This window comes from Odontesthes bonariensis, chromosome 3, assembly GCF_027942865.1.
Source record: "Odontesthes bonariensis isolate fOdoBon6 chromosome 3, fOdoBon6.hap1, whole genome shotgun sequence".
NCBI classification, from domain to species: Eukaryota; Metazoa; Chordata; class Actinopteri; order Atheriniformes; family Atherinopsidae; genus Odontesthes; species Odontesthes bonariensis.
In genome coordinates this window covers 26,855,163-26,876,625 of record NC_134508.1, presented here as the reverse complement: position 1 = coordinate 26,876,625, position 21,463 = coordinate 26,855,163, and the positions used below count along the sequence as shown (strand labels likewise).

Below are 21,463 nucleotides of genomic sequence, written 5' to 3'. Positions count from 1 at the left end.
GTCTGCTGCTCTTTGGTGTATTATGACTCCCCCGTGTGGTGTAGCTGAAAGTTTCAGCTCTCGCTCAAGTTGAGAAAATAGGACCACTGATATCTGAGTTGCAATGGTAATCGTTAGTCAAATGAAACAATAATTGACACGAGTCAAAAAATGTCAAAATGATCACTTTAGTTTCAAATGAACCCTGAATAAACGTAGCTTTTACAGTAATGCTAATATTGAGCAATTGGTGGTACAGTGTAACAAAAATGTATTTCCTCCTCAAGCAAGCTGCAACAGCATGATCCATACAGGTACTGTTTCCTCAGAAACATTAGCAGGGTGTGCATCTAATCAGTCCAGGAGAGTTTAATAGTAGGCAATTACTGATATTCTGCAGAGGCACCAGGACATCAGGGTGCTCAATGGAACTGTCACAATGAAAGGCTTAATATACTAAATGACATGTAAGCCCCGAAGTCAGCTTTTGAGGCTCAACACTTGCCATGGCACAGCAGATGTTAAAAATAAATCCTACGTACCACTTTGCTGATGAAGATTACTTCTTCAGGATTAAAAAGGGATGAAATTAAGAACTTCAAGTGACGACCTTCGCTAACAACCATAAGGTCATCACTACGCTGAGAAAATGGGCTGAGCATAGTGGAGCATAAGCCGACTACCTTAAGCATGCGCCCTAATGTTGACAAGAAGCACTTGCTGCCAACTCTGAATCCCACAGTCCTTAGTTTTAAAGTTGTCCATCTTCAGAGTTACCAACAGTTCACATGAATCTTCTCTCTGATAGCTGTGTTCTTCTGTTTTGTTGGGTTTCCGACAGAATGCTGATTCACACCTCAGTTTCAACTTCTCTTCCTGACAATGACAAGAATCACTGTCATTATTACAATGGAATGGCTGGGAGTAGGGTCACAGCTCACAGGGCTGTACGTGACTTAGTGCGGTTCCCAGACAGAATTAGCCACCAGTACACATTTTTGCCTGTTTTTGAAAGTATGTGTCATCTTGTTACTCATGCCTCTATGATGATTAAGCTGGAATTGTACTCATATACTGTGGGACGTCATTAAGAGTTCCCAGCTCCAAAATGTTAATTGAGGGCCAGCACACTAATTAAGTCTCACGCTGACAAGATCAAGTGGAAAGGGTTTCTTGTATTTGCTGTTGAAAATATGTTCATTGTGAAGCCCTTCTACAGTTTGATGAGTGTGGTTTGGATTCAGGTGAATATCAAGTATAGGTTTTCTAATTTATGCAGAAGGAGCTCTTGAATTATTAAAGTGTGAGCAGTCACTGGCACCACATTCATTTAGTCAGAAAATCCTGCTGTAAGTGTGATGCTTGTACGCTAACTCAGAGAAACAGGCAGGTAGACATTCCTTCAGCCAAATGACCAAAACAAAAACACTACCACGTGGCTTTACACTGCAGATCATGCAGACGTTAGAAAACTGATAAAAGGAAGAAAAGGAGGGGAAAGCTGTGGTTAACTTGCATGTAGTGATCAACATCGCTATCCTAAACACCCACAAACAAACAAGCAAGAAAAAAATGATTTGACAGCAAAGAATCAGACACAGGAACAGCTCAGGCTCATCTGTACTCAGAGACATCGATCATAAAATCTCAGTCACACACACTCTCACACACATATGCATTCAAAAGGGCTGCACATTAGTTTGCAGAAGTTAGGAAAAAATGCATGGGCACACACACTGTATGAACACACTGGTCATGTACACACCTATTAGAGCGGTGGCCAATGTCTGTCTGTCTGTCGAGCTCTGAGAAGAGCAGTGCTGATTAGTGTAAAACAGCATATGAAGCTGTGCTGTACAGTGTGCGGCAGGATGTGCGGTGTGTCCGTCACTATCAGTGTTATGAAGGTCAACACACTCAGACACTAAGCGACAGTGTGGGAGCGTGCGCCGGTCTGTGTGTGTGAGAGGTTAAATGAATGAGGAGGCTTTGCTAGATGTGCACCAATAGTGGCTGGGTCTCGCTTTCGGGGGGCTCACCCTCAGGGGGGGGCAGCTGGTACACCACGCAGAGAGAGGAGTACAGGCAACCCACGAATGACATCAGGCTTGCAAAGTACATCACTCCCTGAGCCCCACCCACCAGTGAGGTCAGAGGTCCCATGGCCACAGAGACCAGGATCTGAGCCAGGAAGTACTGGCAGCTGAGCAGAGAGATGTCCACCCCCATCCCTCGTCTGGTCCCCTCCTCTGACGAGCCACAAAACTGAAAGACAGGCACAAATTGTTTAGTGCGTTTTAGTTTTTGTACGATGTGAAGACACAACAGAAAACTTACTGATTACAGGGCTTTTAAAAACAGGCAGCAAACAAGCTACTCGCTCTTTATTCATTCTTTCAGATGTGCTTCATTCCCCTTTTTCAGGTGCTTTTCTATAATCATTTTTACAAGAGTGGACAAAATGACTTTTACTTTGAGCATACCACAAATCTGACCTACACACAGGCACACCAATGGATGGACATGCTACACCACAACAACAGCTTTTTTTTTTCCGACATTCCCTGAATAAAATGAATGATGCATGCAAGTAAAAATCCAATCAGAGTTCTGCGTATCATCGACTGTTCAGGAAGCTTAAACATTTAGAAAAGCAACATTTTCAGCGGATCTAATCAACCAACAGTATGTTCAATCACACCGTGCCTGACAGGCTAATATGAACTATTATGAACAAATCTATGAGGACTTTGGCATCATGTCTTATATACAGAAGTGTCTAATCTTGCAGGAATGACGAATAATATTACAGGTATTACACTGTGGCTCGCTCTGTCACCGTCTTTGTTATTTCTAAACGAAGCATCAGGAATATTAACATCAATTTAATCAAATCGCTGAATGACTGCTGAAGACATAAATATTATGTCTGAGAAGGGCTTTCGTATCGTGTATCACTTTTGACAGAGCACAAGTCTGAACTGTCTGAACATTTGGTCTCTTTTCATACTGCGTCATTAAATAAATGAATTAAGGTGCCATCCAAACTTTTTTGCACGATTGTTTTTTCTACCTTTGTTTAGGTTTTTTCACAGCACTTCCACTAGAGGATTGATAAAAAACTGCTGAATATTGTTTTGTGTTTGGGATTAAGAGATGCAGCTGCAGCTTCTCCTCTTAGTTGAACACGACACACACAGCAGCCAGCAAACCCAGGTAAAGTATGAGTATGTATATGTATGAGTGAAGTATTTGTAGAGTTAATGATTATGTTTTGTTAAATGTAAGTTCGAGAAAAACCTGGGGAGAAGCCTGTCAGCGTCCTTGATCAGCACCCAATAACAGGAGGTCAAACAATGTTTTCAATTGCTCACGCAGACAGAGCGATTACGGCTACTGACAGCTGTTGTGGGAGAATGACTCTTTAAGGACTTCAGTGTCATACCCATGGTTGATATGCTGTCCAGTCTTGAGTGGAGGACAATACAGTGAGTGTGGTTTTCTCTGTCACCATGACGTCTAAATGAAACTACGAGGATCATTAATGTAAAAGTGACTGATGTCTTATTGACAGATTGCCGTCCCTTTAGACTGGTGAAGCTGTAAAACAACAGTTGTAATTGTCTCATCTAAATCATCTTAATAGCTCAAAACAAAAAGAGAATGCTGATCTTTCCTCTAACTTTACGAATTCCAAGTGATCGCATTGTAGTTTTTGGCAGGGTATTTCTCTTTCCACCAGTCTAGTGACCCATTTGAAACACGTCAAGCAAAGAATGAACAAATGTCACACACTCCCCCGTTTTGGACAACTCAGGGAACACTGTGCCTTTTGGGAGAGGGCTTAAAGAGACCGGAGCTAAAACGAGCGTTTCAGTTAGAAGGTGACAAGAGGTGCTGAAAAAAAGTATTTTTTCAATGTGCCAGCCTCTTCTCGCAGTACCCAGAACTAATTCATAGACCACTAAGTGAGCATTTAATGCACTCTTTAAGTTGATAATGGAAATATAATGAGAAATAATCAATTGCTGCACATAAGTAGACACTCACCTGAGGGCTCTGGTAGTATTCACACAGCAGAGAGTAAGGCAGCGTACATAAAGAGGAGAAGAGCACCCCGTAGGTGACACAGAGAGAAAGCACCACGTACAGGTTGGTGGATAGTGTTGCGAGGCCCGTGCCCAAACCGAATGCCAGGTAGGCAAAGAAATACAGAGTGCGAAGTGAGAAACGCTCCTCTAGTTTCTCCAATATGGCTGAAAGGATAAACATAAAACAACTGTCAGAAAAATCATGAGCAAATCCAACCAAGGTAAAAAAAAACTTTTCTTGAAGGCAGACATGCACTAATATCCCACACGAGATGTGATTATGAGAGCTAACCTGAATAGAAAGCAGCACTGAATGCATAGATGCACATCCCCCAGCAGCCCATGCTGACCCCAGCATTGTAGCGTTGGTAGGCCTCAGAGTCATGGGGTGCTTTGGGGTCTCCTTCAAACACAACCTCCCCCATAAAGTCAGTATAGAAGAGCAGCATGCCCTCGAAGGACAACCAGCCTACAATGCAGAGACAAAGAAAAAAGCATTAACTTAAACTTTAGATATTAAGTATAAAACAGATTTTAAGATTTATTAGCCTTTTAATAAAAAATAAAAAAAATCACATTTAAATTGGGCTATTTTTCTCACCTAAAAAATGATTAGTGCATAAACTCCGCAGAGAGGGAGGCATCCTGTAGATGGCTATACACAGCAGCTTCATTGACATTTGGGATTCTCCTGTCTCCGCATTCTCACTTATATCACTCTCGTAGCGCACTCCATTCAACAAAATGTTTGCAACCTACACCAGAGAAAACAGAAAGACACCCTGTTTCAATGTGTTGTTATGACTAGTCACTAATCAGCCTTAGTTAAGGTCAGAATTTGTGCCTGACCTGCTGACTGAATGTCACTGTTCTCCTGCGTCCATTCTCCAGCCCAACGATCTGGGTCGCCATGGGCTCCTCCATCAGTGCAAGACTCTGAGGTCGTTTCAGGATGCCAGCAGTAGAGCCCCGGTGCAACCCTGCACCAGGCTGAGCCCCAGCTGTCCCTTGAGGCGCTACATGAGATTGTGAATCCTCCTCCGGCTGACACTCTTCTGCATGCTGAGCATCCTCAGCTGGATGAGACCCCACATCAGCCTGGGTCTGTCCTGCCGGATGGTTCCCTGCCGTCTTTGTGGACTCATCAGGAGGAGGGGAGTCCCCTGGTGGCAGGGGTATTGTGATGGAGCTTGGGCCCAAGGCCTGTGGTGTCTGCTGACCCGTGTAACAGTCTATGAGCACACTGTCTATATATGAGGTTCCTAATGAGGACGCAAACTCATTGATGCCAGTGAGCGAGCTGTCCCTGCTTATAAAGCTGCCATATTTTGGAGTGAGGGGGCTTAGGGGCGATATGGGGCTGGTGAGGCCAGCACAAAGACGTGCATTGGCACTGCATGAATGGGCCAAAGGGTCAGGATTACCTGGGTGAGACTTAGAAAAATTGTAACTGTAAAGACCCTCCTCATCTTCCTCATCCAGTCCCAGACCAGCTCCAGGGGGAACAGGAGGAGAGGGAGGAAGAGGGAGGCTGGGGCTTTTCAGATGGTTTTTACTGGAGCTTTTGTTCGTTTGGCTCTTTGGTAAGGGCCTCTCAGGGATACTCATCAGAGTCATGGCTGTGGCGATCACTAAAGCAACACTCGTAAACATGTAGATGACCCGGAGCTGACCCCCCATTGACCTTCCAAATTGAGTCTGGTCCCAGTTGATTCCACCCACAATGTAGCCAAATCCTCCTCCTAATCCTGTGTGGGAAAACAAGGACACGACAATGCAAAAATGAGAAATCAGTTTAAATCAAATTTTTTTCTCCGCTTTCCCAAATTATCTTGCAAGAATCACATTTATATCTCCAGCAATATAATTAGAAGGAGTAAAAGAGTTTCCTGCCTGCGAGTAATGCATGAATGTTCAGGCCCCGGTCCTGGTCCTCTGGGCTGCACACATCCATCATGTAGGCATGGCTCGGATTGTCGGCTGAATCTGCGCTGAAGTCCATTATAACCACACCGCACACTGTCAGGGCAATGCCCCACTTGTGATTAGATGCTGTGTCAGCCAGGACACCCCCAATGTCCCGTCCATTCAGGACCAGGGTTAGACCAACCAAAGCTCCTATAAAACAGAAAAGAGGTGTGTGATCGAGTTCAACAGACATAATGCACATAATGTCTGACTACTCTTTAACAAGTCTTTCTCTTGCAAGCTTCATGACTTTTTTCAAGTGCAGTGAAATAACACTGTGATACCCCCTGAGCATGTCTTACCTAAAGCCAAAGCAAAAATAAAAGGTCTCCTCCGCCCAAACCGGGATGTACAACGATCACTCCACGCTCCTAAGAGAGGCTGAACGAGGAATCCTTAAGGTCAAAGACAGAGGGCAAAGTTTAGTCCACAGAGTCAGGACAGCACCTCATAACTCTTATTCAAAATCACATCATCGTACATTGCACATCTGCGTAAACCGCTCACCTAGAATGGGACTAACTAACCAGACCAAGCTGTAGAATTGATCGGGCAGGCCCATCTGTAAGAGCACAGGAGTCACATAAGCCGTTTCCATGGCATAGCTAAATTCAATACCAAACAGGATGCAGCCGTTGAAGAGCAGCTCTTGGAAGGTACGTCTCGGGGGAAGCTCACTGAGGTCCAGCTGGTCCAGGGGACAGGGTGTGTTGGGTGGGGGAGGTGGTGAAGGTCGTATCAGCTTCCTACGCTTTGGCTGTCTTTGGAAGTTGTTGGCTCTGTGACTGAGGTGCCGAGTGGTGGATGTTGGGAAGCTGGCAGTTTTAGGCAGTGAGCTCCTCCAGATACCTTCCTGAGCTGTGGATGACCTTCCTCCTGGACTAGCCAAGAGGGGGTCACTGGGAGTGCCCATGCCTGGAGATGACATCTCTCTCAAGCCAGAGTACACTGCAGCATATGAAAAGTTGTTATGCAATAGCATGTTAAAACCCAGAAATGATTCAAACTTTGTTTAAGTTTTAATGTTCTGATCACAGATCTTTGAAGATCAGCGTAAAACAATATGCATGTGGTTATTCTTGTGCTGTTGGTGGCTACAGATACAGTGCTACCAAGAAGACACTGCAGTCATGGGCAGACAGGGTTGATGGGCACGACGCACTGCATCCAGTGCGCATGCTGTGCGCAGAGCCCATGTGCTCACCGTGGCTGACTACAGCAGAGTACTATGCGGCACCATGACGCTTGTTTCCATTTTAATTTTTCATGTAGGAAGCGCAAGTCGGACACAATGGAGCCGTTGTAAAGACGGCCAGAAAGACAACGCAGCAACAAACGACGCTATTGAACGAAATGATTGAAATATGCAGAATGTGTGCAGCCACGTAGCCGTAGCCATTGATTGTTTACACCTTTTATGCGAATCTTTCTTGACATTTTCCTTGACTTGTCATTTAGGTTCCAAAGGTGAACACCAAACAATCGACTAAGCTGGGTAAAGAGATGAAAACGGCGTGCAAACGGAGGCATGAAAGATCATAATTACCTTGCCGGGGAGGCTCGTCATTTATTGCGGCTCACAGTGTAGGTAAACAGAAGAACCACTGTGATGTACGGGAAACGTGGTATTAATTAGAGGAGTCATGACTGGGCTTTTTTATTTTTCTTTTTGTTTTGTTTTCCTTTGATGCATCCATCCCCCCGCTCTCTCCTGTGTCCCTTCTCCTCCTTCCCCCTCTTCCCTTCTCCCCATTCGCCTCTTTTCCCGGTCTCTCCCGTGACGTCACGCCCCTCCCTGCAGCATCAGCACCGCAGACACATCTCTCCATCCACACACAGTACAGAGTCTGCATATTTGCTGTACCTGAGCACAGGTTCATGGCATTTATAATAAAGTAGAATAAATGTTACTCCTTTCTCCACCATCAAGCAGAACCAACACTGTACTTTGATAGATTTACATTAGGTAACGACAGCTATTAATTACTTAAAAAGTTAACATTTGACCTGTTTTTATTTACGACAAAATTGATAAACAGCAAATAATCATACAAAATTACAGATAGAGCAATATAATTACAGATTGCCAGTGGTTACTGATATCTGCATTTGTTCACTTATGCTATCTTATTATACCATATTATTTTAAGATGTTTAGCCAATCTTTGACTGAAACTACTTTCAGTCAACTCTTATTGTTACTTAGCAGTAAATACTGACATAATACGGAGACTGTGTTTCAACCTCCTGATGTATGTATTTCAGTTTTACAGATGGAAGGTGTACACGTTTTATGTCCATGATTAACAGAGAGAGGAAGCACTGTGTGGGTGGGGGGGGGGTCTCCCATTTTTTCCCAGTAGAGCTCCAGTCTCTGTGGAAGGAGCAGACGGTGATCTCGTTCTTCCACTGAAACTGTTTCTCTTACAGGTCTAATTTCTATGTTTCTTGTCTGACTTTTCATTCATTCTAAATATTTTTTTTTTAAATTCTAGATCAGTTTTTATGACTGAAAACTATCCAGCTGTATAAAATCGACAACAAAACACCAAAACTAATTCAAACTCATTTGCAATGTCAGTGAGATAAACAGATAACTTTTAGTCTCTCTTGGTTTGGGTGAAATGTCGGTGTCTTCTCAACTTTTAAGCTTCCAGTCAACACTGTTTATCATTTTGCATATAAATTTATGTAAACTACTCATTTATTTTGTTTCATATAATTCTGTGAAACGAGAAAACTATAAATAATGTATTGATCTGAGGTTTTCCCCAATTTGCTAATACTTAAGTTATTATTTGATATAGATCTTTATGTATTGTCAGGAAAATAAGAAATTAATCAAAAAAAGCATTCTAACATAACTAATTGGTTACTATTTGGTATGACTACCTGTTCTTCAACACAGTCTGAACCCTCTTAGATGAGCTTTCTTGTCATTTCTTTAAGTAGTCTTCAGGAATAGTTCTCCAGGTTTCTTGGGGGACATTTGAAAGCTCCTCTTTGCATGTTGGCTGCTTTTTGTTCTGTTCTCCATCAAGATGATCCCACACTGCTTCAATAATGTTGATGTCAGGGCTCTGGGGAGGATTCATCCCGCCATCAGACCTGTTGACACTGATTTTCAGTCCAGTTCTTGTGTCATTTGGCATACCTTAGCCTTTTCTCCCTTTCTTAAGAATGGCTTCTTGATAGCCATCCTTCCATGGAGACCACTTCGAGGCTTCCAGTAGATCAAATCAAATCAAACTTTATTTATAAAGCACTTTTCATACATTAAAATGTAGCACAAAGTGCTATACATGTTTAAAAGCAGCCCCCATCCCCACCCCTGCACATACACACAAACAAACACACACGCAGAGACACATGCACACACACATAAAAATAAATATATATATATATATATATATATATATATATATATGTATATATATATATATAAATAAATAAAATAAAATAAACTTAGAAACGTGTGGCTGAATTACAGAGGAGCCAGGTCAGGAAACACTATCACAGGAGGCCATCTGCACTGGGTGCTGCTCACAAGCACGACTAAGACGCCTCCACCCGGGTGAACACCAAGCTAATAGGCCAGCGAGGGGCCCACAGCAGTGGAGCACTGCTGCAGACGCCCCACCTGGCCAAGCCAATGTTCACCACGAGTCAGAGACATCCCAGCCAGAGTCGATCACAGCCCCCAGCACCAAGGAAACACTGGGAATATGGAATAAGAACATAAAACTAAAAAGGCTAAGAACATTAAATAAATAAAAGAAAATAATAATAGGAAATAGCTAAAAAGAACTCTGTCGGGGCTGCACGGTGGTGTGGTGGTTAGCACCGTCGCCTCACAGCAAGAGGCCTTTCTGTGTGGAGTTTGCATGTTCTCCCCGTGTATGCATGGGTTCTCTCCGGGTACTCCGGCTTCCTCCCACCGTCCAAAAACATGCATGTTAGGTTAATTGGTGTCTCTAAAAATTGTCCTTAGGAGTGAGTGTGAGTGTGTGTGTGGTTGTGTGTCTCGTTTGTCTCAGTGTACCCCGCCTCTTGCCCAGTGACCGCTGAGATAGGTTCCAGCCCCCCTGTGACCCGACCGACGGATTCAGCGGGTATAGAAAATGGATGGATGGACGGATGGATGAACTCTGTCGTAAAAAGAATAAAATAATAAAAGGGCTAAAAATATAAATTGACTAAAATAATTAAATTAATGTATAAATAAGACATTAGTTAAAAGCCAAATTAAATAGGTGGGTCTTGAGCCTGTTTTTAAAAATATCAACACTCTCTGTGGCCCTCAGGTCCTCCGGAAGGCCATTCCACAGACGGGGGCTGAAAAGTGCTGCAAAGATGCCTCACCATAAGATGGATCAACTGAAGGTCCAGATCAAGTTACCTGGTCCTGTGTTTGGTCTTTGCTTTTTTTGTCTTTTTCATTAAGGTCATCACTTTGAGATACTGATTCTCAGCTGTCCTTTTCTTCTCCAGCTTCCTTGATTTTTTAAAGTCACACTGCACATCATACTGAGATATGCCAAATTTTTCACCTTGCGGGTGCCAAATACATGTTTTCATACTTGTTTTATTTTGTTGTCACTGGTACTTTTAGTAGATGCAACTAGAGACAGAATTGTGATAGGTTGCTAGAAACCAAATGCCAAAAGATGTGATTTGGAATAACTTATTTTCAAAGTTGTCTGCTATCTGAAGAAACAACACCTACCTTTTTTTTTTTTACATTTGAATGATTCATAGGTGAGTTTTAAGTGGCTTTAAAAACAAAAACGACATTCCTCTGGCAATATCCAAAGACAAACTTTGAACAACACTTAGAAAGCCTGGCGAACTATTGCTCAAAACCACTTTTATGAGGTGAGGCTCAAGACTTTGACACAGTAATGTAGACCATTTTCACAGAAGACATTCTGATTTGGTACAGCAGGGTAATCTAAAAAAAAAAAATAGAAATTAGAAATAACAACACATTTTTTATCATGTTTCAGTAAAACCAGCGACACTGAGCCAAAATAGGCTTCAAACTAGTCCCAGTTGTTCTAAGTGTTCGTCATAAATGTATATGCCTGCCTTGAAAAAGCTTAGTTTCTCTGCAGTGGTTGTACTTTTGTGTCTGCTCATTGAGAAATGGTAATTGTCTGAAGTAAATCTTTTAGGCCAACCATATTTCTGCAGAGCAGATGGGACGTCTCACACGAGAGGTAATATCCTCCTTAAGAATTAAGAATTTAAAGTGCCAGCTTTCTGTCGTCTTTTCTCTGCTAGTAATGGTCTCCATAGAAATAATACAATTTTAGGATCACCTCTAGTAGCAGGCTAATTATGTCTAATTGACTTGTTGTGTGATAATGTGGCTTGCAGGTTGAGGAGGAAATGACTCCTAAGGGATGTTGTATTAAAATCGTTGTCACTGAAACATGAGCTTGATTTTTTTTTCATTAAATTATTTCTAGTTTAACTAATGGGCACATGTGAAAACATGCTTTTAGTAATGTGATGTTGTTAAGATAACTGACAAAACTGTAAATGTAAGCTCAATGTAGCATCAAGTTACCAACTACATTAGACTCCTGGACTCCCACAAGTTCAGCTGGTATTAAAACTGGGAATACTGGAACTGAGAATTTATATTGACAACAAACTGGGCTGGTCAAAGCTTCATCATCTTGGGAGGACTAGGTATTTCACTGTCTATAAGACCATGTTGCACATATTCAATAACTTTGTAGTGGCCGATCTGATCTCTGTGGTGGTTGTGTGATAAGGCCGCAGGATAAAGGTAGCAACAAATGCCAGATAAGAGGGTTACAATGAAAAGTACAATATTTCTTTCTGAAATGATGTAGTTCAGTAGAAGCAGCAGGGGGAAATAAAAACACCTTTCATGTATACTTAAAACAGAGATTTACTAAACTGTGACTTGTTTTTCCTCCAGGTTTGATTACCGCTGGCTTTGAATCAGAAAATGGCTTCCCAACAGCCCAACAGTTAAAAAGAAAATAAACTGCTGGTCAAACTCTTTAAAAAAGGGATAAAGATCTACATCTAGTCGACGGAAGACAGCCAACAAAGGTATGGCAGTAAATACCATCACCTTTGAACTTTCAAGGTGTGGTTTGGAGACACCTTACACAATATGTTTTATGAAAAGCTGAATATTTACACATATTCAGGCACCAGTTTGAGTTCAAGTTAAAACTACTCATCCACTGCTGCTTCACACAGACTCCAGGCAGACAGATTTTATAAGAAAAAAATAAAACATTTAATAGGAGTTGATCATAGTGACAGTTACACGTGCTGAAACCAGTCTATCCAAAGTCCCGCCTCCTATTTTTTGAGTGCGCATTCTGATTGGCTGACTTTTGGGCATCAACAGAATCTGATTGGACATTGGTGATGAGTGGGCGTTTCAGGAAGAATGTGTTTTGCAACCGATGTACGGGCGTAGTATACGTTAAGTTACTTACTCATTACAGACAGTTCGTCTCACTTGGATTTTTAAAACAGTGTCGTTTAAAAGTGCGTGTAGTTTAGGTGTAGAAAATGGCAAAAGTTGACCTTGTTAAAGTTGGAAAGAACTTACTGAAGACCTTTGGCAGTGGAGAGGTAAGCTACTTTTCACGTAAAGCTGAAGGCTTTTCTCGTTTTCCTTTAAACGTTTTTTTTTAATTTAAGGGATTTTTTTTAATGTGCTCATTTTGTAATGATGCTGTGCTGCTTGGTAGAGGCCTGGCTCCCTACTGTGAGACACTCTATTAAGCCAGTCATTACCTCTCAGCATTGACATAACTGCTGCTTAATGAGTCTGGTGTGATATAATGATGATCTGATGGGAATACACACGTGACTTCACATCGTTATTATGACACTGTTTAAATATGGCTCCTGATTTCCCACTTACACTTACTTCCATTTCTCTTATGTTTAAAGCTGTTTTTCTGCCATTTGCTCCCTGTGTTTCAGGCAGTAGAGCTGCAGTCTCTGTGGAAGGACCAGCCGGTGGTCTTGTTCTTCCTGCGCAGGTTTGGCTGTCAGGTGTGTCGATGGATGGCTTCAGAGATCAGCAAACTGGAGCCTGACCTGAAGGCGGCTGGTGTCTCACTGGTGGGAGTCGGACCAGAGGAGTTTGGGGCGCAGGAGTTTAAGGAAGGAGGGTTTTTTAAAGGATGTAAGCAGCACTTACTCATCTGATGAAAATTAGACTGCTTTTCCTTCTTGTTGAAGGCTTAATAAGAGGAAGAGTATTATGAAAGTTATTAACTGCATGGACATTACCACCTCTGTCTGGTCAAAAATTCATGTCCACTGAAACAGTTTTCTCCTACATAACTAATTTCTATATTTCTTCTCTTACTTTTCATGAATTTTGAATAATTTTTGGTTGTCAGATAATTTTTTTTATGACAGAAAACTATCCAACTGTTTAAATCGACAACAAAACACCAAAATTAACTCAAACACTTGCATTTGCAATGAAAACGATCTCTTAACAAATATCAAATATAAAAGGGATATATATATTAAAACAAAAGAAAATGTTAAAATCAAGCAAACATGGCAGCTTTAATCTCCCACACTTATAAAAGCGGAAGATTTCAAATCTCTTTTCAGACGGGGGGAATAAAAACAGAAGAACATCATTGAAAAACAAAATTTTAGTTTTATTGACCTTACTTCTCTCCACAGTGACAGTCATTGTTGTGACCTTGTTGCACACTTTTATTGCAGAAAGCTCAGAAATTATCTCTGAATCCATTGCTTTCGACTGCCAGTCCTGTCATGGAAAACAGTGCAAATAATCATCATCTATCTTCTTTTTTTTTTAGCCATTTATGTGGATGAACAAAAGAAGTGTTACAAGGATTTGCGTTTCAAACGGTGAGTGCAGTAAACAAATCTTTGTCAACTGTAATAAATGTGTTTTGTTTTTTTTCTTGATCCGAAAGATGATCAGTATTGCCTAGAACGTGCATTTTGAACTGTCTTTCAAATATAAGAAATCATTTGTGTATTCGTTTGGTGGTTAAAGATTCTACTGTGCATTTAAACTAATCAATAACTAATCAAAGGATTGGTTTAATTGTGTCTTGTTTTTCCTTTTCCCACTCAGGTACACGGCTTTAAGTATCGTTCCTGTTGCTTTGGGGAAGAAAGTGCGCGATATAGCTGCAAAGGTAACTTGATGATGTAGTTATGTCATTACTAAAGAAGTGACACTGCAGTAAAAAAAAAAACTACTTTTGTTTTCATGCATTTATTAGCTTTTGTTACTTTGTGTACAAATACTCATCCAATTCCAGTTGATTATCATTTAGTTATATTTTCTGTTCGTCGCTTATGAAATTAGATAACATCTCATTTTCATAATTGAACATGAATATTTAGAAAAATTGTAGTAAAAATAAATTATTATATTGATGTAAGAAGACATCAGGCAAAGTCTTACTGGGGTATCTACGAGTAAAGGTTTCACCTTATTCCCCTGTAGTGTTTCGATGTAATCTCACATAAGATTATGTGCATATATGTTATGTTCATGTTACGTCACAAGGTCAACACTTTAGTAACTGATTGACTCACTCACCTCCTCTGACTGCCTGTTGACTCTCTTGCTTTCAGGCGAGTGCTGACGGAATCCAGGGAAACTTCTCTGGAGATCTTCTCCAGAGTGGAGGCATGCTCATTGTGGCAAAAGGTACTGTCAGTATTCATTAAATGAATATAGTGAATAAAGTAAACTTTTAGGCGAGTTAGTGGATGCAAAACGGGGTTATTGCTTTTTAAATCACCTGGTCATCACTAAATCACGGGAAGTTCGCCCTGTTAAAACGCATGCATTTCTGCATCTTGTCCTCTAGAGGGCAGTGCTGCATCGCATTGTTGAAATGTGACTGTAATTCACTCTGAACCATAATGTCAGAGCTGTTCTCACATCTTAATTTCATGTATGCAAACACATAAAAAGTTTCAAATATGTAATCAAGCAGTCAAGTTTGAAAATTCTGAAGGGAAACTGCACGTAGACTGAATTTTCTTACTGATAGATGAACTGCATATATGTAGCACTTCTCAGACCATTCACGTTTAGTTTTTTCTCTCAAATACACACTCTTATCGTATTGGAAGCAAAGTGAGGTTTATTGTCTTCGACATATAGACAAGGTAAGCTGGGGGTTTGAACCACCAATATTCCAGTTTGCATATGATGGCTGTTCCTCTTGAGTTCCAGCTGTCCCAGCTAATAGAAAGATAAGGCCAAGAGCATCTAAAGTTCAGCCTCAGAACAACTGAGAAAATGGTCTAGGTTTCATATCATTTTTCTGCTGAGTAAGATTGTTTTCCAGGTCAAGAAAACCACCAAAACTGTGTGTCTCCATCGCTTTCAGTGTTTTGCCCCCACATAAAGTCCTTCTTGTGGGGACTGATCACCCAAAATGTCATGTTCTTAAGCAACCTCCAACTGAAAGAAATGGTCATTCCTAAGAAGTTATGAGCCACAGGCTCAATGTTTAAAGACGGATTGTATCAAGCACGTCTGAATTACTTGTAGTTTATGTGTTTCCTTTCAAATTCATTCTATGGCCCTGAGGTGAGAAATACAACAAGGTCCGACAAAAGACGATAACACACTGTACACCACACTGAAATGGTGAACACAGCATTTTAATCTCAGAAAATAAAACAGCCAAACAAAATGAAAACAAAGCAGCTTGTCATGAAGCTTAATGAAATGAAATCAACATTTTGGAAAACTCATCTAAGGAAAAAAGAATATCTTAGATAATACGGAAAAGAAACAGAACACAGCATTACACTAAACACACCATCATCTGAGAACGGAAACAGAAAAAAACAAATGTGACAAAACCGGAACCACTCGTTCCCTGAAACGGTGCGTCTTGGAGAACACTACAAAGGAACAGAAAACCCCAAAACATTTCACACATGCTTTGTGAAATCTTGTCATTTTCTCTTTTGTAGTTTTTGTTCATAAAATGGGATTTGTTGCCTGTAAAGTTGTGTCAGCAACCCAGTGACCCAGAATGTTTACCGTAGAGCTGTGTCTCATCACTCATTTGAGCAAATAGAAAAGAGATTTGCAATCATTTTTTTGTTGTGAGGTCACGAAACACCTTGCAAATATTTATTTTTTTCCCTGGTCTTCCAAGGTGGAGAAAAGGTGTTGCTGCACTTCATCCAGGATTCACCAGGAGACCTCATACCTCTAGAAGACATCTCCAAGGCTCTGGGAATCTCATCTTCAGCAAAGGCAGGACAGAGGCCTGTGGTAAGACGTCCACTATATGTCCTCAGATTGTTTTATGTCTTTCCCTTCTTTCCTAAACGATATCCAGAGTGAATCCAGCCAGTTTAAGCAATATGGTGAAGGGAGAAATAGAGTAGATTGTATTGTTCAGTTCGTCTGTGTGTGTTAAAACACACTGAACCGATAAACTGGGGGTTTTTTTGTTTTTTTTCCCAACGTGACTCTCCTTTACGTCAATAGAGACGCAGGCATCAGAGTAGCCTCTTCACAGACAATTTCACACTTATTACAGCATCTTCATGGTCCGTCAGTATCTGTGTCAAAGGCCCTGGAAACCTTTTAGACTTGAGTGATGAACTCTGTTCTTGAAAACACAAGAGAAGTTATTGTACGCTTTTGTACCATACTGCAGCATAACTGGGAAAACCAGCCGTCGTAGCCTTTATGAAATGTGACTTCCTCCACAAAGACCAGCTTCAGCAGCAAATTGGAAAATGAGATGTCAAGTATACGATGCACGAATTCATCTTTTTAGGACATCTTTGATCAATACCAGTAATATTTTCATGTCAGTGGGAAGTCGCACATAAGAGCGAGTAGTTGAACTTTGACCCTGCTGATTTGTTTTCAACCCTTGTGCTTTGAGCAATAACAGTTTGTCCATTGCGCCACTTCACTTTTCTGGTAGAAGCTCCCCGGATTTTTACGACTTAATGTGCACAGTAGAGCTACGACCATAAAAACGAGTTGATTCAAGTATTTTCATAACAACATTTTCTCGCATTCTATAGACAACTGTAACTAATCAGTTATTCGAGGAAGTAATTGACAGATTAATTGCAGACGATAGGAATTATTAGCTGAGGCCATAATGGACGGCAGGATTTTAAGAAGCGGTATTGATCAGTTCTGTCAAACCAGTACTGAAAGCTGGTTACATCTTAGAGACAAAGTTAAGAAGTTTAAACAGTCTGTTCAAATCAATAACTGACCTATGAATGTGGCAAGCCATGGTTTATTTGCATTATAAACCGTAGCGTTCTGCTTGTTGCTTGGTGACGTCACCATGACAACTTTAGGCAGTTACTGGTCCTACTTCAACAGACAGTATTGCAGCATTTCTACTTTGGTTTTTGTATTGATCTGACAAAGCTGCGTGTCATCTGCTGCGCGGTAGGTGACATTAAGGGTCCTTTAATCTGGGGGGGGTGAGGGTGATGGAATAAAAAAATAAATCATGCTGCGAGGTTGCTAACTGCCACGTGTTCGGTGCGAGGCTCCTGTCATTACCAAACATTAACAGATGCTGAAGTTGTGCTTGTTGTTTACATGCGTTTCTTTCCTCTGTTGATTCAATATCTGAAGCTCTCAGATAGGAGCAGGATCCATTCAGTGGCTTCAGAGGAAGATGGTTGTGCACATTTAGGGACATGACTTGCTGGAATTAACTTAATTAATTATTATCAATTATTGGATTACAGGATCGATCAGAATTTAACAGCAATGAACGCTTTCACTGCTGTGCTTACTTCAGATGTAAAAAGAGATCGGTCATGTTCAATTTTTATTGTGCAGCAATAATAATATTATTACATGCATGGATGCATTTTAAATCGTAAATACAGAACATAACGGATCGGTTCATTTAAATCAAATATACATTATATATATATATTATTTATTTGTTCTGTTGAGTGGTTTTGATATGGTCTTAGAATTACTACATTGCTTTTTTTTTTTGCTGGAACAGACATAAAATGAATCTTTAGTCATGACTCATTGTTGATACATTGTTGTGTACAAGTGAGACTGGGTGAGAAGGTGGTGCTTAAATGCAGCACTGACCTTTGGACAAAGCCAGGCTTCCCTCTATTTTCTTTCTTAATGCCAAGCTAATCACATTATTCCATAAAAATGGATACACTTTTGTTATATCTCATATCTGAGACATAACATGGATGCACTGTATTTAAAAGCCAGGTGGGAAGCATAGCAAATGTAAGAAAAGGAGAACTGATTATTTTTTTTTTTTTAAATCTGTGTGCAGCATCTAAACACTGTAGCTCAGTGAATGCTACCTTGTTGTGACTGTGAAGTCGTATAAAGCGCCATAAGATGGAAATTACAACTGCAATTACAGTTTACAAGCAGTCACTTTACAAAGACAGATTGCTCTGAGATCATTGACCTAATATCTCAAGTTCAGAGTTTTATGAGGTTTTTCCTGTGATCTTTGGGGCTTTCGACATGCCCATCATATCTAGCACATGGTCTTCAACAGTTTTGCCTCCCTGCTCTGTTGCTTGCTTCCCACGAAAGCCACAGTGATGTTGCAGCATGTCCCCATGACCTGTGTGAAGACCAACAGATATAATCGCCACAACCTAGGAACAGAATAGACCTTGTTTTAACTGAGGGGTCATAATGTGTCAGGAACAAGTGCAAGTCACAAGCCAGCTGACATGAAGTTTGTGAACAGAATGAGGTTGTTGTCTGATCTGTGTCAAAGCACAGATTTTGACAGAAACCTTTCACCTTCAGAAGTAAAGACGCCGATCTCCTCCTGCTCTTTATGGTGCCATAAAGAGGATGAGTGGGTTCAGAAAGACGAGGTTTCCTTCATGCGGAGCTTTATCACAAGGAATTCAGTGCTGGTGTCCTGTTGTAGGTAAATCTGGCAGCACTTGGCTCCATGTTGTTCTCATCAATACATGATGTAACACTAAACCAACTGATGTGACATTTTTGTAGTTTGTCCTCTCGTTTCTTTTTTTTTTTTACCTAATTATTCAATGCTGAGTTTATATTTTATGATGAAAAAAAAAATCCGTAAAAATTCAATTTATAACTTGAAGTCGATATCTTCTACCCCATGAGTATCCAGATGCAATGATGGAAAACGATCCCTTTTATAATGAAGTGGATATGATATGCTGTATGTTTGTTGTCATTTTTGGTTTAACAATAAATTAAAGCAGCAACTACCTCTAATTACTAATTAAAGAGGTAATTATCATTGTAGAAGGGCAGCCGGGTCCTCCTGGTGGTCTCTCATAGAGGTCTCTCATCTCTTTTGATGCAGACTCCATGAATTGCATTCTTAAATAACTGAATTACTGCTTTTATTCAAGTAACATTAGAAAATAATAAGAAATTCCTACAATTTGATTCTCAAATTAAAATTTTCTGAAATTTACACAGATATTAAAGGTTATTTTTCTGCTCAAAATGTTCTAAACCATCCATCCATTCATTTTCTATACCTGGAGCCTATCCCAGCGGTCATTGGGCGAGAACCACAATTTCATGTCATCATATGCAGCAGTGTACTGAAAGGTATAAAAGGTAACTGTGGTGAGATGTCAGTGAAGGCCCCTCTATACAGCCATACAGTTGAACTTGATGTAAACACTGAGTGTATTTAAGGCACATAAGCAGCTGTGTAAATGCTTTGAATATGTTCTCTGTGGCCCTCTGGCAGAAAAAAGCCACTTTAAGACCGCAGGAAAGAAGCGAAGGTGGAGTCGAGCTCAGCGTTTGGCTCTTTAATGAAAAGCTGAAATTGAATGATAAGACTGATGCCGTTCAGAAGCTCATTTGACTCTAGCTTGTATGATCTGGTACTTCGGACCAGGGTTAGTTGTTTTTTTTCTGCTTTGAAGCTTGAATTTGTTTTCCTCTATCTAAACTCTATCTAACTAAATGTTAATGTCAGTGTTCAGTCTCGCCTGCTATGTGTGGGAAATCTCTTTTCCTCTGACCTTGTTAAAACTCAGTGCCAATTAAGACTTTAATGAAGGATGTAATTGGAATTATTACATTTTAACTGCTAGAAAGTAACCTTAAAGATTTCAAATATAAAATTTTTATCCACTATATGTGCTGTTCTTGAATACATTTCACGCACTTTTGAGTGAACTGCAAATAGCTCCAAGCTAATGCATATAGAGTTCAAAAGAAATGAGAACAGGTCAAGTTTCAAGTTGATAAAATTACGTGTATTTGAGTCTTTTAAGAGCCTCAATTGTTTCCAGGATGTTAAACTGAACATTCAACAGCTCAGCCGATGCTGCTGTTGTTGTTGTTGTTGTTGTTGTTGTTGTTGTTGTTGTTGTAACTCTTTGACCTGTATGGTGTGGTTTTATTATTGTAAAACCTTCAGACGAGACATATTTGCCCACCGCCAAAGGCGGCTTTCGTTTAAAACGTAGCACACAGTAATCATATGAAGATGTTTAGATTAACGATCTGGACAACTTCATACAAAGGCATCATTTCCATCGAACAGCCTGTAAATGCACCTTTAAAGCTCACAGTTTGACGCTGGACTGTTTGTACATCCTCTTGCAGTGCAATGATGACGTTTGTACACGATGAAGAGGAAGCTGCCGGTTTTACCTGAAGCACTCGTGCCAACAAGATGAAAGATGTGGATTTCTACAACAAAAATGTTAAGATTAAGATTTAACAGACTGCTAATAATCCAAAATCAATAACGGCTTCAGTTTGCTTTGTGATGTTTTTAGTCCCTTTTACAAAAGCTCTGCATACATACAGCTGAAGTTTTATCTGTGTATGCACAGTATAATTAGCTTCTTTTTTGTTTTTTTTATAATTGTTGCTTATTTTAAGATGTGATTTACTGTTTCTGAACTTACATGTTGATCACATTATGTGACTTTAGGTCTTAAAACCTGCTTATGATGAACACGAATGTCTTTGTATGTATCTTAAAGAATTTTTTACCCTAAGTTATTTGATTGGTGAGAAGTTTCTTGCAGACGAATTAGAATTTCAGACCAGGTCACATGGCATGTGACTTTGTGACTTTTTATGCTCATCCTGCCTCTATAAAGGATTGTTTTCTGCCATTAATGAATAAAAAATGTTGAGCCTAAATCATTGGACTACAATTTTAATTTTTGTGCTTTCTATTTCTCCGCTTCAACAATCCACGCTGTTTCTCTCCATCCAGATGTTAAAAGTCATTGCTCTAGACTTCTGAGAGGAGTTTATTTCATTTTATTGTGATTGTGTGCAGTTGTCATACGTGAAATCCGAACTTTGGACAATTTCGGCAAAGCTCTGAAAAGGGTGCTTTGTTGAATCTTAACTAAGACTTTCTTCTTTAAAATCG

General features: G+C 40.4%; 2 protein-coding genes across 3 annotated transcripts; one reads left to right on the top strand and one right to left on the bottom strand.

Annotated features, from left to right (window-relative positions):
• Nucleotides 1-153: 153 nt before the first annotated feature.
• Nucleotides 154-7,822, bottom strand: slc45a1 (solute carrier family 45 member 1). Of its 2 annotated transcripts, XM_075461341.1 has the most exons (10): nucleotides 7,585-7,822; nucleotides 6,546-6,986; nucleotides 6,341-6,433; nucleotides 5,964-6,188; nucleotides 4,920-5,818; nucleotides 4,672-4,825; nucleotides 4,363-4,539; nucleotides 4,030-4,235; nucleotides 2,019-2,244; nucleotides 154-855 (listed from the first exon to the last, which is right to left on the bottom strand). In XM_075461341.1, the coding sequence occupies exons 2-10, from the start codon at nucleotides 6,964-6,966 to the stop codon at nucleotides 830-832; spliced, it is 2,427 nt and encodes an 808-aa protein (XP_075317456.1). In that variant the 5' UTR covers nucleotides 6,967-6,986; nucleotides 7,585-7,822; the 3' UTR covers nucleotides 154-829. The 2 variants fall into 2 exon arrangements, with proteins under 2 accessions (XP_075317456.1, XP_075317455.1); XM_075461340.1 differs by having other exon boundaries at nucleotides 154-2,244.
• A 4,640-nt stretch (nucleotides 7,823-12,462) lies between these two features.
• prxl2b (peroxiredoxin like 2B) lies at nucleotides 12,463-21,225 on the top strand. The gene is made up of 7 exons (XM_075462189.1): nucleotides 12,463-12,665; nucleotides 13,023-13,227; nucleotides 13,886-13,937; nucleotides 14,170-14,233; nucleotides 14,679-14,754; nucleotides 16,229-16,347; nucleotides 20,677-21,225. Exons 1-7 carry the CDS (start codon nucleotides 12,603-12,605, stop codon nucleotides 20,701-20,703), a joined length of 606 nt encoding a protein of 201 aa, XP_075318304.1. The 5' UTR covers nucleotides 12,463-12,602; the 3' UTR covers nucleotides 20,704-21,225.
• The last annotated feature ends 238 nt before the right edge of the window (nucleotides 21,226-21,463 follow it).

Coding starts and splice junctions, on each gene's coding strand:
- prxl2b (XM_075462189.1), top strand. CDS start 12,603: ATGGCAAAAGTTGACCTTGTTAAAGTTGGAAAGAACTTACTGAAGACC. Junction 13,228..13,885: donor AGGAGGGTTTTTTAAAGGAT/GTAAGCAGCACT, acceptor TTTTTTTTTTAG/CCATTTATGTGGATGAACAA. Junction 14,755..16,228: donor CATGCTCATTGTGGCAAAAG/GTACTGTCAGTA, acceptor TGGTCTTCCAAG/GTGGAGAAAAGGTGTTGCTG.
- slc45a1 (XM_075461340.1), bottom strand. CDS start 6,966: ATGTCATCTCCAGGCATGGGCACTCCCAGTGACCCCCTCTTGGCTAGT. Junction 4,236..4,362: donor CAGTGCTGCTTTCTATTCAG/GTTAGCTCTCAT, acceptor TTATCCTTTCAG/CCATATTGGAGAAACTAGAG. Junction 2,245..4,029: donor AATACTACCAGAGCCCTCAG/GTGAGTGTCTAC, acceptor CCTGTCTTTCAG/TTTTGTGGCTCGTCAGAGGA.